At 40.9% G+C, this 17,794-nt stretch overlaps 1 protein-coding gene across 5 annotated transcripts in view; it reads right to left on the bottom strand.

Moving 5' to 3' along the window:
- Positions 1 to 17,754, bottom strand: part of L3HYPDH (trans-L-3-hydroxyproline dehydratase) — a 62,745-nt gene extending 44,991 nt beyond the window's left edge. The window contains exons 1-6 of one of the 5 annotated variants that reach the window (XR_009210397.1): positions 17,160 to 17,728; positions 12,492 to 12,661; positions 9,399 to 9,521; positions 9,172 to 9,309; positions 7,729 to 7,816; positions 6,277 to 6,382 (exon numbers count right to left, since the gene is read on the bottom strand). Coding sequence is in view for 2 of the 5 variants with exons in the window: in XM_032135118.2 (XP_031991009.1) it covers positions 6,257 to 6,382; positions 9,172 to 9,309; positions 9,399 to 9,521; positions 12,492 to 12,661; positions 17,160 to 17,667 (1,065 nt within the window). In the remaining 3 variants the exon portion in view is untranslated. Of the gene's footprint in view, positions 1 to 6,162; positions 6,383 to 6,821; positions 9,310 to 9,398; positions 9,522 to 12,491; positions 12,662 to 17,159 lie in introns of those variants that run through there. The other 4 variants (XM_032135118.2, XR_004244610.2, XM_058429855.1 and 1 more) reach the window with 4 other exon arrangements.
- Between the last annotated feature and the right edge of the window lie 40 nt (positions 17,755 to 17,794).

Here is a 17,794-nt window from a genome sequence, read left to right as displayed (position 1 = left end):
ATATCCTACAGGAAATTTACAGTATAAATAGAAGAACATTTAAGGTGGCAAACCAAAACTGGGTTTCTCAGCCTCAGCGTCATGGACTTTTTGGGCCAGATAATTCTTTATTGCAGGGGCCATCTATACATTGTAGGATGTTCAGCAGCATCCCTAGCCCCTACCTACGAGATGCCAGTAGCACCTCTCCCAGCTGTGACAACTAAAAATGTCTTCAGATATTGCCAAATGTCCTCTTGGGAGCAGTCAATGCCAGCTTAATCTAGACTGATTTTGTCTTAATTTTGTCAATCAAAGCAAAAATATAATTATCATACATTAATTTATTTAGCAAACACAATCTTCTAAGATCGTGCTTAGTTTTAGGAAACAACATATAAGATAGGAAACCCAGCCCAAATAAGCTTAAGCTACCGGCCAGCACAGCACAGTATATTACAGTGTGCTAAATATTGTCTTAAAAATATGTGAGTGAAATTATTTGGAGGTGACTAACTCTTCCGAAGACGTTGTACAAGAGGTGACATTGGACTTTTTAAAAAAAGAAGAAAGGGAAAGAACATTTGATGCATGTACAAAGTCTGGAGGTTAGTGTTGAAGTGAGCAGTGTCTGAATTCTAGGATATCGGAGATGGGGAGCGAAGAAGGAAATAAATGACCAAAGTTTATTGGAGCCACCTTATTATGGGTGTAGGCCATGCTCTGGAGACTGAACTTCATCAGGGGAGGAGGGGCTAATAGCACAAGGGAGGGCTGTGACCAAGTGCATGGTTCAGAAGGACCAGAAGGACTGCACTCTTCTGGTTCCTTCCTTCCTCATCTTTCTCAGTGTCTTCTCCTCTGCCAGTTCATCCTCTTCCACCTGCCTTTACATGCTGGAGTTCATCAAAGCCCTGTTCTCAGCTCCTCTGGACTCCCCCCTCAGCCCCATCTCACTCACATCCAGGACTTCAAAGATTATCTATATATTCATTACTCAAATTATGTCTGTGGCCCCAACCTACATGTCCTGCTACTTGGCATCTCTCCTTGATGTGCCAGTGGTGCATCAAATGGGTGCATGATCCTCTTCCTACTTCCCCTGAAAAACTTAGTCCTCAATACTCTGTATCTCAGAATATGGTAGAACCATCCTTCTAGCTTTTAAGCCAAAAACTTAAAGAGTCTTCCTTGATAAATCCCTTCTCCTTACCACCAGTCCACATCCAATTCATCAACCAAGACCTATGGATTTTAGTTGTGGACTATCTTTGCATCCATTCACTTCCTCCATCCTGAATCTTGGCCCTCATCCTCTCTTTGGACTACTGTTGTCACTGTTGTCCTAACTGGTCTTCCCACATGCAGTCACTACATTGTAGGCAGATAGGCATAATGCTCTTAAAAAAAATTCTTCATGCCACTTACTTATTTAAACTCTTCTAATTAGGCCAGTGTAGTGGCATGTGCCTGTAGTCCCAGGTACTTAGGAAGCTGAGGAGGGAGGATCGTTTGAGCGCAGTGGTTAGAGGCCAACCTGGGCAACATAGTGAGATCATCTCTTTAAAAAAAAATCCTATTGGCTTTCCCCATTTATTTTAGAATAAGGACCCCAATTCTTAATATTTCCTACAAGGCACTGCATGATTTGACTCTGCTTCTTCTCTATTCTCATTCGGTACCACTTTCCTTCTTTTTTGCCGTGTTCCTGCCACACTTGGCTTTTATGACTTCCTTAAACCTTCCATCTTAGGGCGTTTGCACTTGCTATCCCCTCTGCCTGGAAAGCTCCATCTTCTTCTTCCCTTCCCTAGCATCCCCATCTTTGCCTTAAGGTTAGTCCATGGGGGAAGCCTCCCTTGACGGTTACCATCCTCTCCCCACATATTGGGCCATGTTCCCCTGTTAGTTTCACAGCACTCTGTATTTTCCATTGTAGCACATAACCATGGTCTGTAATTTTTTGTGTGATTATCTAAGTATTACCTGCCTCCCACTGTATACTATATGAGGACCTCAACCTTGCCTGTTTATTTTATGAGATCCCCAGCACTTAGCACTCTAACAAACTGCTATACAAATGCCAACATACAAAAAAATATTTTTTGAGTAACTGTAAGAGGAAAATCTGGAATTTAGGAGACCACTTAAGGAGAGGCATTCTAATAGTCCAGATGATAAATGAGAGTCTGAAGTGCACCTTTGCAGTGAAGAAGGAGAGGTCATGTATAGATTAGGGTAGGTGGCATATGGATTAGGATTCTCTGGGTGTAAGTAACACAGCGAGGATACTGGTTCACATAAGCAATATAGGAATTTACTGGAAGGACAGGGGAAGTTCCATTTACAAAAGGACAGTCTAACAGCAGCTCCAAGAAGAAGGGAAGTCAGAGCAGTCCTGTGGGTAGAGAGAGCAGAAACTGATGGGAGTGATCTCTTTAGGCCACCACTGGAATAGATCAGCTTCAGTTTTCAGACCTTATGTCATTTCTCAAGATCTCAGGTCTGGGGGAGAAAGTCTTGACTGGTGTACCAGTTTCCCAGCAGTCCTAGCAAGACTACATGCAGGTAGTTTCTCAAAGAAAAAGGAGAATGCTGCTGATAAAAGAAGGGGAGGCCAGGCGCAGTGGCTCATGCCTGTAATCCCAGCACTTTGGGAGGCCAAGGTGGGCGAATCACGAGGTCAGGAGTTCAAGACCAGCCTGGGCAACATGGTGAAACCCTATCTCTACTAAAAATACAAAAAAATTAGCTGAACGTAGTCGCAGGCACCTGTAATCCCAGCTACTCAGAAGGCTGAGGCAGGAGAATCGCTTGAACCCAGGAAGCAGAGGTTGCAGTGAGCCAAGTTCACGCCACTGCACTCTCGCCCTGGCGACAGAGTGAGACTCCATCTAAAAAACAAAAAAAAAAGGGGGGGGGGTAAAAGAAGGGGAAAGGCGTGATGGCTGGAGAAATCCACAGCTATCCACCTCAGGAGCATCAACAAAGAGGACAAAGATTGTGAATAGAAGCCAAGGGTCAATCCCAAGTCCCTAGCTTGGTGGATGGCAGTGCCATTAATCAAGTTAGGAAATATGGGAAGAGGGCCACAGTCTAGGGGGAAAATGATCTTGGTTGTCCTCTAAGTACTGAATCTACAGTATGGCCTTAGACCTCAGAAATTAGGGATGTGGATGTGGTTAGTCTCTCTACAAGAGGGAAAACCATGGGAATGAGTGTGACAATTTAAGGACAGAGTAGTCAGGGAAGAAGGAAAAGGACCATGGATGGAATGCTAGGGAGTACTAAAAGTTAAGCAGATAAAGAAAGCAAAGCTAGGCAGGTGAATGATACAGTTAATGAGGCACATTGGTCTATTGAGGAATCAGCTGTTTTGTTTTTGGTTTTCAGAAAATAAGGTAAGGCAATTTTCCCAGCCTCTTATGAGGAACGTACTTGTGAGCGCTATCCTTTACCTCCAGGTGGAGAGTTAACAGGCTTTTCATGTGTTTCAGAGCTTAGAGGAGAAGTTGCCAGCCAGGATTACCCAAACAGGTAATTAAAATAGGCTCATCCAAAAGTTTGCTACTCACAGTACTCCAACCAGCAACATTAGCATCGCCTGAGAGCTTGTTAGAAATGCCCCACTCCGTGTCTGATGAATGAGAATCTAAGATTCCCAGGTGATTCACATGCACACTGAAGTATGAAGAACAGTGTCCTAGAGGGGTAGTATGGAATCTGTGGCTTTCAGGATTGAAGAGAAGGGTGACCTAACTCTTACTGAGTCTGGAGGACTTGGAGCAAAGCGCATTGTGAGTTCATGATGAAGAGGAGATGGGCCTGGGCCCATACAATTGCAGCACTTTGGTGGGCACTAATGGGGACTGGGTACTAACCTCATAAGCCTAACTGAGTGGTTCTGTGGGTCAGCTCAGCACCAAGGGACTAGAGTTGCCTGCTCTGAAATGGACCACACTTGCCTGCAGGGAGCAAGCAGCGGGGGCCACCATGGATTGCATAAACCATAAGACCTGGCAATTAGGTAAAGTTTCTAACGAGTAATGAGGTAGAAGCCAGATTGCAATAGTTGAATAGCAAAATGGAAGGTGAGAAAATGTACCCAATGAGGAGACAGTAAGGAATCTGGAAGCTTAAATACCGAGGAAGGAGTTAGCAGTGACAGCCATCCACAGAGGGAAGGAGGGACGGGACGGGATGTTTGTTTCATTTTGTTTACAGTTAGCACATTTAAATACTTAGGAGAAGGAACCAGTGTGGGGGTGGGGGGGGTGGCAGGAGACTGGAGACAGGTTAATTGATGAGGCAAGACCCTCACTGAGATGGGAAGGGATAGATGTGAGCAGTATTGAGAAGGCAGAATCAACAGGGCTTTGTGACTGACTAGACATGTGGAGGTCAGAGGAGGAGGAGTTGACTTCCCTAACGTTTTTTAGTTCAAGGGAACCAGGGTGAAGTACAGCAGGAATGAACACTATTGCAAGGGTTCAGCTCTGGTTTGGATTGAAATTTAGGAAGACTTAGGTAATAGCTATTGTTTAATGTTCAAGAAATATAACATTCTTATTAAAGTACTATATCCTAGACCAAGTTATGGCCATCCTATCTTAGAATTGGAGGAAGTGTTGTAGGAAAATACTAGACTTGGAGTCAGAACTCCTAGATTTGCAGCTTCTAAATGACCTTAGGAGAGTTATTTAACATGTTCGACTTGCATCTCCCTTAAATGTATAAATAGGATAAAAACAGTGGCATACCATGGGTAGGGCAGGAGTAGTTTTCCCTGGTGGAGTTGATAAAGGGGTGTGCTGTCTTTAGAGAATTTTAGAACAATAATAAAACCAACTAAAAGTCTTTTTAAAAATTATCACCAAATGCTGACAATTCTAAACAAGGTCAGTGAGTAAAACTACCCCCTACCTTGATGGCCATGGAATCAACAATATGCATTTCTGAATGTACTTTAGTATGTACCTGATAGATTATAAAATGCTACAAATTGTAATTTTTAAACAATTTTCCTTCAAATTCATGTGACTTGTGAGATTTGGAAGGAAAATAGTGGTTCCATTTTTATTTTTTTAAAAAAGTACAGCAAATCTGATCTGCAAAAATTATTTGGTCATATTGAGTTAGTGATGTCATTTTTTTGAGGTAAGTGATTTATTTACTACAGAATTCTGTGGAGAATGAGTGAAAAACATCCTCACTGTTTTTGTGTAATAGAGAAATAGAAAACATTAACATGATAGCTTTCCTTTTGTTCAGGTAATTAAATCATAGACCTAATAATAAGGCCTATACAGACTCTCTGGGTGATAAAGCCTGTTAAATGAATTAATTACTTCAGTTTCTGGATGCTCTGAAATAAAATACTATTACCTATCTCACAAAAGAATCTATTGAATTCTCAGGGAGTGTCACATCTTAGAATATTTTAATGCTTCAGCTATTTTTAACAGGCTCATAGGAAGTATTAACTAGAAGGAATGCCAATAGTAAGCATTTATTTCATGTTTTAAATCTACCTAGCATGCAGCTGATAGAGTATGAGACTCATTCCATTGTAAGGATTCACTGCTTAATTTCTACTGTATATCTGTATTTTAATAATGCAATAAGCAACCCCTTTTATAAAAGCCCTGAAGATATAGCAAAAGTCTGATTACTAGTTGGTCTTCTCAGCATCAGTCTCTGATACCTCAGTACCTGTGGGTGTAGAAGCTGGGCTTTGCGTCACAGAGAACACGCTAGCAGCAGCTATAACAAAGAAGCTGACTCCAACCCCATCCTTCCCAGGCTATTGTGCCAAGTGTTGAGTACTTTATAATAATCCATCTCCTTTACATGCTGCTTAGAGGGCATTATTCTACTCAAAAAAATGGAAGACAAAAATAATGAGCTTGTAAAGTTCACTGTTAAATTCCACATATTATTAGAAGAGCCTTTAATACAAAATATGATATTAATAGTAATTACTATAGAGCAATATTTTAAAAGTAACTGCTGTTTTAATTTTACCTGATATGTTAATCATTAGAAAAAGACTGAATTTCTGGCATTTTGTATGCTAGACATAAGTGATATTTATACCAAAATACAGTTGCAAATATGAGGTATAATGACTTTATATTTATCCACAGTAGTATTTTAGAAAGAATGAAAGTTAGTTTGTATGTATAATTTGATTATTTGTTTTCATATAATTTAGAGAAAACAGTCCTCAAGGATAATGATTACTTTAAAAAGAAAGCCCTTAAAATCATGGAAGAAGTCACTTGAGAAGAAATCCATCCCTCAGTGGGTCGTCATCTTCTACTATAAAGCTTGCTGTACCCGTGTAATGGGCTTGTCCTGATACTTCCACTATAACAGCTTTAAAATCACCACATTTCGCTTCCTGAAAAAAGATGAAGGGAGTATACTATCAAAATATTGCACTCATATTATATCTGGCTTGAAAATTGTACTCTTGACTTTTATCATGTGAAGGAAAGGCCAAGGGTTAATCCTACGGGCCAGGGAAAGTTTTTAAGGAGAGTGACATGGTCAGACTTGTGTTTTAGATAACTGTAGCTGTAAAGTGGGGATCAAACTGGAGAAGAGAGAGGCAAGAGACCCAGAAACATGTTAAGAGAGAACCTCAATTCACTGAATGATTGATTCCAGAGTCACTATGGGAGTTTTCAGTGAAGATGGGGAAGGGGAATATATACTAACATAGAGATAGTTTGGAGGTAGAACTGATAGGCCTCTTGATCAATGCATGTGGGAATTGAGGACTAGCAATAAGTTAATTAAAACCATAGTTTCTAGCTTGGAAATGATGCTAGTGATGCCATTAACCACAATGGGGAGAGAAAAGAAGAGCGCATTTGAGAAAGGAAGAAAGGAAGAACTTTTTAACAAGGTGAGTTTGAGACACCTCTGGGACAGTCATTTAGAGATGAGTATAATGAACAGTTAGGATTAAGAGCGTTATATTCAGAAAGACATACAGGGTAGGTAGGCAGGGCAGGGATAAACGTTTGGGAGTCATCATCAGTAGATGGTTGAGAACTGAAGCCTAGGAAGTGGATGAAATTGCCCAGCAGCATCAAACTGTAGAAGACATCAGAAGGAAGGTGGGGATGAAGTGATGGTAACATCTAAATGGAAGGACAGGGAAAGGAAGCTGTGGCAGGGGAAGAAACTGAGAAGGTACCATCGGAGCCTGGATGGGCCCACACAGACAGGGAGAGAGCATGATACAAGTGAGGACGTTCTGGCGAGCATGATCAATAACTATAAAACAGATAACTGGAAACCTTAACTTCAGCATATCTTTTTATATTCTAATTTTTAAAAGAAGAATAACTGAAGCTAAAGGTAAAATGTCAAATATTGTTAGGGTATAAGACTTTATCTGTTTATATCTTTTTATAAAGCTGCTGTAGTGTGACAGGTCCTTCACCAGGTTACGTAAGGGTGTGTGTCCACTGCTTGAACCCTGAAGGCTGGGGGGTAAGCCAAGGGCATGGTGCCCAGCCAAGGAGCAGGTATCCCTGAGAACCCAAATATCCCAGAGAATATCTGGGAATATACCAAGGAAAACAGTCCTATCACACATACACAGTAGGCAAAGAGCCAGAAAATTAGCTTAAAAGCAGCTTAGAGTCAGGAGGCAGGATGGGTCTCCATAGTTGTTCAGCTGCTTCCCAGGAGTGCCTTAAATGGAAGTTCTAATAAATGCATCTACTTGCCAACCTGGACTTGTCTGAGTCATTCTTTGGTCTCTCGGCTCCCTCTCTATTTGGGGGGACATTGAAGTTTCAGATTCTTCTCATAACAGCTCCTATAATATAAAGTCTCATTGACCTTTTGCTTTGTCTGACAGCAACATAATATAAAGCTTAACAGCATGTGGTCTGTTCAGAGAGACCCACCTTCATGACCTGGATCTGCTACTCACTAACTAACCTGTGGCAAATTACCTAACTTCTCCAATTCTCCATTTTATCATCTATTAAAAAAGGATAATAACAGTACAGTACTGACCTTGTAGGATTCTTGTGAGGATTAAATGAGATGGCATGTATCAAGTGCTTAGCTTGGAAACTGATGCACAGTGAAGTATCCAATAAATGAATGTTATTATTTTTATGTTCCATTTCAGATTCTGAAGACAGTGTTTTCCGAATTTTTGCATACAACATAAATGGTTTCACGTTTCAGATCACTACATGATGTAGAGATCCTTAGGGAAACTCTAATATTCAGAAATACCAAATCTTAAAAACAGCTATACTAGGATAGATTGTTTGCTATGTTAAAGGACTCTTTATGAGTAGAATAATTTACTGAATGTAAATCAATCATTCTGTAGTAGATTTCATTTACTACTGAGATAAGATTCATTATTTAGCTGTTAGCACATTTAAAATTTTATTCCATTACAAAAATTTGATGTTCCACAACTTTTTAGGGCTTTCACATCCTATTATATCAAATAAAACACTATTATAAAATAAAACAAAAAAAAAACAAACAAAAAAAAACCCAAATCCTAATTTAGTGGTTCTCAAACCTTTTGGTCTCAGGACCCTTTTATACCTTAAGATTTGAGGACCCCAAAGAGTTTTTCTTTATATAAGTTATATCTATCAATATTTACTGTATTAGGAATTAGATATATCTGTTCATTACTTCATTTTTAAAATAACAAACCCATTATACATTAACATATGAATAACATATTTTTGTGAAAATAACTGTTTGCCAAAACAAAAAAAAATTATGAGAAAAGTGGCATTGATATTTTTGCAAACCTCTTTCATGTCTGGCTTAATAGAAGACAACTAAGTTCTCATATCTAGCTTCTGCGTTCAATTGGTTGGGTTATCATACATCACGTAGCCTCTGAAGAACTCCACTGTACACTCTTGAGAGAATGACAGTGAAAAGCAAATAATGTCATTATTATGAACATAGTTTTGACCTTCTGAACCCATGGAAAGGACCTTAGGGGCCCCCTGGGGCCCCAAGACCACACTGGAGAACCAATGTCCTAGCTGAAAAGAAGTTTTTACAGGCCTGCTTTAAAATTCTCTTCTGAGAGCTGAGTAAAGAAATTTATCAAACACCCAACTCAGGCCTCTTCAGTCTCATAAGTGACACATTTATAAATAAGAAGCTAAGGGTGTCACTTACCCTCACAGCTTTCCCTGTGAATACTGAGCCAGTTGCACTGCTTTTGAAGGCTCTGGTCTGGTTCAGTTCCAGAAGCCCTTTGTGATACTGTAAGGCAATTCGGGCTGTCACTCCTGAGCCAGTGGGACTTCTGTCAACCTGTTTCAGAATAAATGAAGACAGAATGTTCATAGTGTGTTAGTTCCATATTACCTGGCTTTTGTCCCTGAACATTACAGTTTTAATACCTGTTCATCTGCAAAAACACAAATGTTGGTGGTTGGTTCCTTGGTATAAGCATCTTTTCCATCTGTTAATATAGTTCCATATAAAAAGGCAAGGTCTTCACTATCAGGATGATTAATTTTAAACTGCAAATAACAAAAAAAGATCAACCACATGCAAAATAAATATTTTGATTCAAATTTATAAATAATGCAGATGGGTCATTCTTAGACATAACTTTTTAATCCTTATCATTTTTAAAATATCTTTTTGGGCAACGTATACTAATTGCTAGAAATTATGTCTTTGTCTAGATGAAGAAAGACAGTTTTATTGCAAGTTATAATTCTTATCATACTTTGAGTCCCTTCTAAGGCAGCTGTCCTGCATATAGCCTTTGCTAAAAAAGCAGTCCTATTTTATACACCCCTCCCACCCCAAATACACATAGTCTTTGCAGCACTGACCCCAGGATGGTCAATCCACAGGCTGGCGATGGCTTCTCAAACAGGATGAGCTAAGGCAATCATAGTCTTATTCTCAGGAGCTTAAGGAGGATAATGTGGGAAAATTAGGCTCTGAGTATCTAGAGCTGAAATTAACACCAATGATAGAGACAAAGGCTGTGAGAGGACATAACATTCTGTAAGAATGCAGAAGCTATTAGGTAAGAGAAACAATTGGATGAAAAAAAGATTTACTGTAGACGATGAAGTCAGTTGATTCATCAAAAAGCAGCAGATATGCACACAAAGAAGCAGGCACTGGCAGGGTAGCTAAGTCACTCAATGGTAGATTCAGGCCCAAATGTGCAAAGCTACTTGTTCTTGGAAGCCTAGTTCTTTAACTTTTCCTGGATTTCTGCAAACATTTATAGTATGACTGAGATTGCTACAATCTGACTTCCCTTGTATATGCTTACAATTAGTACTTTCTACTTCCAGTTACATGTCATTTAAAGCAATGGAACAGCTTTGGGTTCTTAACATCCAAAGAGTCCATCTGAAACCACGTTAAAGCGGCCTGCAGACTGAATCTTTGTTCTCCATCCTCTTAAAGTGATATGCCCCACCTCCACTATAGCACATTCCAACATAACACTGTTCACAGGTATGCTCGCTTCCCCCACTGGAGCTAGCTCCTTGAAGGTGGGGTTTGTTCTTTCTTCAAGTCTCCAGGATCTAGCATAGTGTCTAACATACATACAGTATGTTCGTGGTAAATGTTTGTTAAAAGAATGAACGAATTAAGATGAATTTATATTAACTTTAACTCTCCATCCCCATGGCCTTTTCCTAAATCTGCTTCAGCAGTGTGAATGGTCAACAGTTCACAGAGTAATTAATTGTACTGTCTGATAATCCATCAATAACAGAACTTGTCCTCATTTTTCTCAGAATCCTTCCTCTCTCAAAGTCCACCCCTTGCCACCTTGTTGAGTTCAAACTCAAATGAGAAGTACAAAATTACACCTTTTATTAAGATATCCAAGGCTTTTTCTCTTGAATTCATGAAAAATTAGGAGAAATTATTTTGTGCCAAATTGTTAACTCAAACTATTAGCTGTCCTGCTTAATGGAACAGAAAACTGATGTAAATTCAGAGCTTCAAAAGTTGCTATCATAATATAATTACACATATTGGTACTGACAGTACCAGAAAAATAATTTAGAATACTGATACAGTGTATATTCTCATTTTGTTATTTAAGTTATAAATTATTTTAAAATAAAGCTTCAGAAAATGATAATTATTAGTACATTAGACACTATCTTACACAAGTTACTTTTTACTACTAATAAATTCTCACATACTAAATTCTCACGTACTAAACATTCAAATACTGTACATGTGTTTTATTTATAGGTCCCAATTTCAAGATAAAATGTGCTTCACTTGTGCTAGAAGTGAAAGAACATTCTAGAATTATTTATTATCTAAACTGATTTTATCAAAATAGCTTTCCCAAGTAAAAACTAGAGTTATTTAAGTAGTTATTTGAGTAATTTCTTAGCAATATAGGAAAAAAATAGGAATTAATGTTCTCTATGAAATAAGAAAAAGGCTTAAATCTATTTTGTACGCTTTATTTTACATTTATTATTTTCAAGTTTAACAGAATGACCACACACATGCATTTAAAATTTGTAGAATTCTATAAATATATTTCTACACATTTAAGGAACTATAAACTATATTAGTATGTATGTATTATTAAATTTAGTAACTGCTAGGTGTGGTGGCTCACACCTGTAATCCCAACACTTTGGGAGGCCGAGTTGGGAGAATCACTTGAGGCCAGGAGTTTGAGGCCATCCTGGGCAACATAGTGAGATCCTGTCTCTATATAAACACTCACACTCACACACAGATTTAGCTGGGTGTGATGGGGCATGCCTGTGGTCCCAGTTACTCTGGAGGCTGAGGCAGAAGCATCATTTTGAGCCTGGGAATTTGAGGTTACAGTAAGCTATGACCACACCACTGCATTACAGCCTGGGTGACAGAGCAAGACCCTGTCTCAAAAAAATAATATTGTCATTTACTGAACATTTACTATTGGCCAGACACTACTCTAAGTCCTTTACATGTATTGGCTTATTTCATTCTCACAACCCTACAAAGCAGGTATTTTTTAATTTCCATTTTGCAGACAGGAAAACTGAGGCATATGGAGGTTATGTAACTTGTCCAAGGTTATATATGTTACAAGTGGTAAAGCTGGAACTCATAGATAGTTTTGCTCTAGAGCAGGGGTGTCCAATCTTTCGGCTTCCCTGGGCCACACTGGAAGAAGAATTGTCTTGGGCCACACATAAGATACACTAACGAGAGCTGATGAGCTAAAAAAAAAAAATTGCAAAAAAACTCATAATGTTTCAAGAAAGTTTACGAAATTTGTGTTGGGCCACATTCAAAGCCATCCTGGGCTGCATGTGGCTCACAGGCCACGGGTGGGACAAGCTTGCTCTAGAGCCTAAAATTTTAATAAGCACCCTATTCTTAGTACTATTAATAATTTAAACATCATTTAATTTTCTTTATAGACATAATAATGTATATTTCCTCCATGCCACAGAGAAGGGAATTGGTTATGAAGGCAGAGTATTACTGACCTGAGCTTTCACTGCCTCTGTCACTGCACTTGCTGCATCCACAAGGTCCCTGGTCTTTGCAGAACAAATGTCTAGTCCTAACTTTTCAGCAGTAACAAATGCATAAAATGCACCGCCATATGCAATGTCCACCACCACCTTCCCATGTCGAGGAACATCCACCACGAGATCTAAAAAAAAAAGATGTGTTTGGAAATAAGACGTGCTTGTTAATAAGTATTTTAGCAATAAAATTCAAAGGATTTTTAATATGTTTATTTTTCAAGAGGGATGTTCTTTTCCTATCATAAAAATAATGAAGTAAAAATCCATTCTTTAAATGAATAAGCATCGAGTGAATAATAGCTAGATGCATCATTCTATTTTTAACTTGATGATTGCAGAAGTCATAACCTAATGCCATGCTTTCCCTAACTCATACAGACATATTCACTAACTTCCCTGAGGATCTTTTCTAGGAAACACCACTGAGGCTGAGAGAGGGAAACCCAAGGGCATCCCTGTGAACACTAAGAAGGAAAATGTCTATTCCCCACTTGTACTATGAGAGATGGTTTAAAATAGTGAGGGTCTTGGATCCTATTTACAAATCAATTTTCTTCAGCCGTAATGTCAAAACAAAAATTTTAATAAAACATTTTTTCTATATAAATTATATACACTTATCTACATATTTTCATCTCCTTAAGGTATCCTGTAGGCAAACACACAGAAAAATGCCATTGTAGAATCATTGACTGCTACAGCATCATTTTGCACCAGGGTTTTTATTTGAGCATTTTAAGTCTCAACATCCCCAAAGTTTCACCTGAAGGTCAGTAGTTTGAAATCTTGAATCTGTATTTCCAAAGAAAGGGGGCTGGGTGATGTTTATTTCCCCCCTTCTCAAATTTTCCTCTTTTCCTCTTCCCTAATTTAAGCTGGCTTGGTGATCACTGCCTTTCGGGGAAGCCTATGGCAGGGGAGAAAGTTTGTCTTTCATGTTTTTATTTTACGGAAGCCTAAGCTCTCAGGGGAAAGACATCTGTTGGCAAAGGAGTGTCCAGAAGGGAGAAATATTTCTCCTAGAGGTAAATTTTTTCTCCCTTGAGAAGAGTGGAGGCTGAAGGTCCTTAGTGCAGGGAGGACTTGTGTTAACTTCCCCAGAGCACCACAGGAGCAGGACGTGAAGAAACAGAGGACGGGGAGGCAGTGCAGAGGGCAAGGACCAGGTGGGGTGGGGCAGCCAATGCTCCTGCTCCACTTTGCTGGTTAACTGTGTAAGCTGAGGACCAAAGTGCCACCCTCTCCAAGGCCACAGCACTTTTAAGAAACCTTTGCTCACACATATCAGGAAAGGGGACAACACATGGAGTGATGAGGCTAAGTGAACCAAAAGGACAGAGTAGAGTTTCAATTTCAGAAATTAAGTTTTGGGAAAGAAAATATATCTTGTGTTCCTGAGTTTTCATGCTAAGTCATACAAGGATACCAATATGCTATCAGTCCACAGAAGGCTATCAGTATGCTATTAGTCCACACTAGTCCACAGAAGCCCTCTTAACCCATGATGTGTTAAAACAGAGCAAGTTTATAATCAAAAGAGTAAAACATGCTGTGGATTGTAACAACAAAACTGAATAAAAAATGTCTTTATCTTGATGCTGGCGCAACATGAAAAGCAAGTTTAATGGAAAGAGAATGGGCAAGCTGATAGAAATGAGGGACTGCTGGAAGGTGGAAAGCTAAAGTGAGAGTGAAGATCAGCACTTACCAGGAGACACAGGTGACAGTCCTGGGGCTCAGTCTGCCTGCCCTCTTCTCTTGATTGTAACAACTAAATGGGGCATTGGCCACCAATCCCGGGGCCAGGATGGAGTTGGGAAGCTGGTTCAGGAGAAGTCATCCCTGAGCCTACAATCATTTCCCTGGCCCACCCTTTCTAGAATCTTGCGTCTGGTTTTCTTAGGGTGGGCAGTTGGGTAGGGTGCTACACCTCACTGAGTTTCAGTTTCGTTTTCTTTAAAATGGACCAAATTTCCTTTAAAGTTACACTTGTCCATCAATTATCTGTGACTATTTCATTTTTTAATCACTAAATTACTAACATTAAAAATTAAGATATTTATTTCACCCATGAGTACTTCCTATGTGGCAGGTCTTTACATACACTAGCCCCTTAATTCATTACATTAGCGCCTTAATTACTACAGCCCTGAGAGGTAGGTACTGTTTTACTTACTATCCTCACATTATTCCCTGGTTTACCCACTAAATAAGTGGCAGAGCTTGGGGTCAAACCCAGGACCAGGTGACTCCAAAGCCCAAATCCTTTCTATTAAAATATACAACCTCTATCCAGAACACAATCCAAAATCTAAGGGTTTTTCTTTTCTTCTATACAAGCATATCACTGAAATTTCAATTTGATTTACTTTGCTCAAGATTTAGTGAGCACCTACTATGTGCCGATTACTGTAGAAGATATAAGAAGTACAAGGAACAATAAAACATAGGCTTTTCCCTTCTTGGAGTTCAGTTGGACACGATAGATTTTAAAATACGCTATATCTATGAATGAGGTGCAATACACTAAGCAGTATTCCAGAAAATTGAAACATATCTCCTTAATCTACAAAAAGTTTTAAGGATGAGAGGGAAGCAATATGATAGGCCAGGGTTCCAACCCTAGTTCTGCCATTAGTGTGGCTTTGGTGTCTTGTGCAAACTGTAACTGCTATTTCTCCTAAAAGAGTTGTCTTGAAAATTCCACGTGTGGGGAGTTCCTGGCACAGATTAGGGACTCGAAAGCCAAAATTTTAATTTCCAGTGGGAATAGGTTTCTCAAGAGGACCAGATGTTTACATTTGTCAATCAGCATATTCTTCTCCAAATTTCATTTATTTAGTTACTCATTCAACAAATATTCATTGACTGACTACTCTTCTAGGCACTTAGAATACTGTGAACAAAAAAGAGTTTGCATTTTAGCCTGGTGGGGTGGAGATGAACTCAGCAACCCTCTGAGGTGGGTACTGTTGTCATCCTCATTTTACAGACTGTGATACTGAGGCATGGACTCTCTAGCACAAGGTCACTGGGATGGGGAGAGGTGGGGCAGTGACCTTGAACACTATGTCTGCCTTGTATGCATTTTTCAAAGTAGAGAATATAGCATTTCATTTTCTTAACTCAGTGACCATTAACGCCCACTAATTATTGTACTGTTATACAGTGATGCTCTCAGGAACTACTGAGGTCAAGTGGTTGACTGACCCTACCCTAACTGACTCAGAAATGTGATGTAGTTCGTGTTCCTGCTGCCAGCTGCCATTTCCTACAGAAGTCTAGAGTGTTTCTAATCTGCTGCTGGAGTTGCCTAGGGGGAATTCTGGTAGCCACGCTAGTTAAACTGTTGAGGTTTTAAAAATGGAATCGTAAACATAAATTCTGTCTCCCTCAAGTGGCCGACCAATCTGGAAGTGACACCATTCTCTGGGAAAATGGCATCAATTTCTCCAGAGGCATTCTTCATTAACTCGTGGGTTTCGGCTGCCTAAGGTTGCTCTAAAAGTGCCTTTTCTATTACTTATCATTCATAATCAGGCTAATCTGAAACCTAGTTCTTCAGGGGGAATCAAGGTCCAACTTTCTAACAGATGATTTGCATGGCTTGAAGATTTTTAAGAAAAGGATAACTCTATTCCTGGTAAACTGGCTCCTGGCTCACTTCCAGTCACAATGACTAAAGCATTCTTACTGATAGAATTCAGCTCCTGGGAGGTAGTATTCAGATGAGAAACCAGATGCCAGCTTGCCAGGTCATCCCCACGAGGGATCTCCCTCCCGTAAGGGTTATGGTTATGGAGATACCCTGCTTTACATGATAAGCTGTACAAAGATCTGTACTAGAGAATCCAGCAAAACCTTTTAATGGCTCAATAGGCCTAGGCAACTTTAGCAATCATATAAACCTTGCAATCTATCTCCAGGAATACAGTATCTTGTATACTCTCATTTAATCCTAACAAAAAAACTCTATGAGGTAAAAGAAGAAACACAGGCCCAGAGAGATTATGTAATTTGCCTAAGGTTGCACAGCTTTAGGGGGTTATCAGGATTTGAAACCAGGCAATGTGTGTTCCTGTTCTTAAAGAAAAGCAACATTCGTATCTTAATGATTTACAAACTGCTTTGTTCATTCACTCTCATTTAATTCTTCTTCAAAGAAGTGGGGGAGGCGAGGAAAGGAGACCAGGTTTAGTAACTTATTAAGTGTGATTCTGTGTCTACCAAGCATATTCTGAGCCAGCCTGGAACCCTGGTACATTGGCTGTTCTTCGCTCTTTCCTTGACCCCACCGTACCTTGCTTTATCCACCGGTGAAATCTCTAGGAATGCCTCACCAGTGCAGAAGGAGGCGCTGAGTCAGCGTAACACGCAATTCCTCGCTCCTCAAGGGTCTCCCAAAACCACAGGCGGATGGGAGTCAGAGAAAATCGAAATTGCACGCACCAAGCAAATACACAAGGCTGCTGACACACGTTCGCAGTGATTTACCTTTCTATTAATTGCAAGGGCACGCGGAGTAGGTTAGTTGCGAGAGTACCAGCCCAGAGAGACCGTTAACGTAGTTAGTTGCGTCCCGGTTGCAGCTCTGCCCTGGGCTGGAAAGGTCCCGCCCGTTACCTGTGGCCAGCACGAAGGCTGGGACGCTGTGGAAGCGCACCGGTCCGTGGCTGCGGCCGTCCTCGCATGCCACGAAGGCGGTCACCAGCCCGCACGGGCAGTGGATGTTGACGCGGGCCTCGCGGCTGCCCGCAGGGGGCGCCGGCACAAGCCCGAAGTCCAAAGCGAAGCGGCCCAGCGCCACCACTGCGTGGCCGCACATGGAGCTGTAGCCCTCGTTGTGCACGAACAGGACGCCCAGATGCGCGTCCGGCAGCTCGCTCGGGACTAGGACCGCCCCGTACATATCCCGGTGCCCTCGGGGCTCAAACAGGAGCCGTCGCCGCACGTGGTCAAGGTGCTGGCGCATGTAGCGCCGCTTGGCCAGCAGGGTGGGCCCGGACACCTCCGGACACCCCGCCAGCACGATACGCAGGGGCTCGCCGCCCGTGTGCATGTCCACCACCGACAGCACCGGCGTCCCTGGATCATGCGGGGGCAGCTGGGGCACCGCCAGCGCGCTCTCCATGGTCTGCGTCGGGGGACACGAGTACCTTCCTGCAGCTACGGCTTCAAACCCGACCCCTACCGACTCCGCGCGAGGAGGGCGGGACGCGAACCAGCCCCGTCCGGAGGGGGCGGGGTCTCAGAGCCTA

The sequence above is a fragment of the Hylobates moloch genome, unplaced genomic scaffold, assembly GCF_009828535.3.
Source record: "Hylobates moloch isolate HMO894 unplaced genomic scaffold, HMol_V3 SCAFFOLD_16, whole genome shotgun sequence".
Taxonomy (NCBI): domain Eukaryota; kingdom Metazoa; phylum Chordata; class Mammalia; order Primates; family Hylobatidae; genus Hylobates; species Hylobates moloch.
The sequence above is the reverse complement of the archived record's forward strand: the minus strand, read 5'-3'. Positions and strand labels throughout refer to the sequence as shown.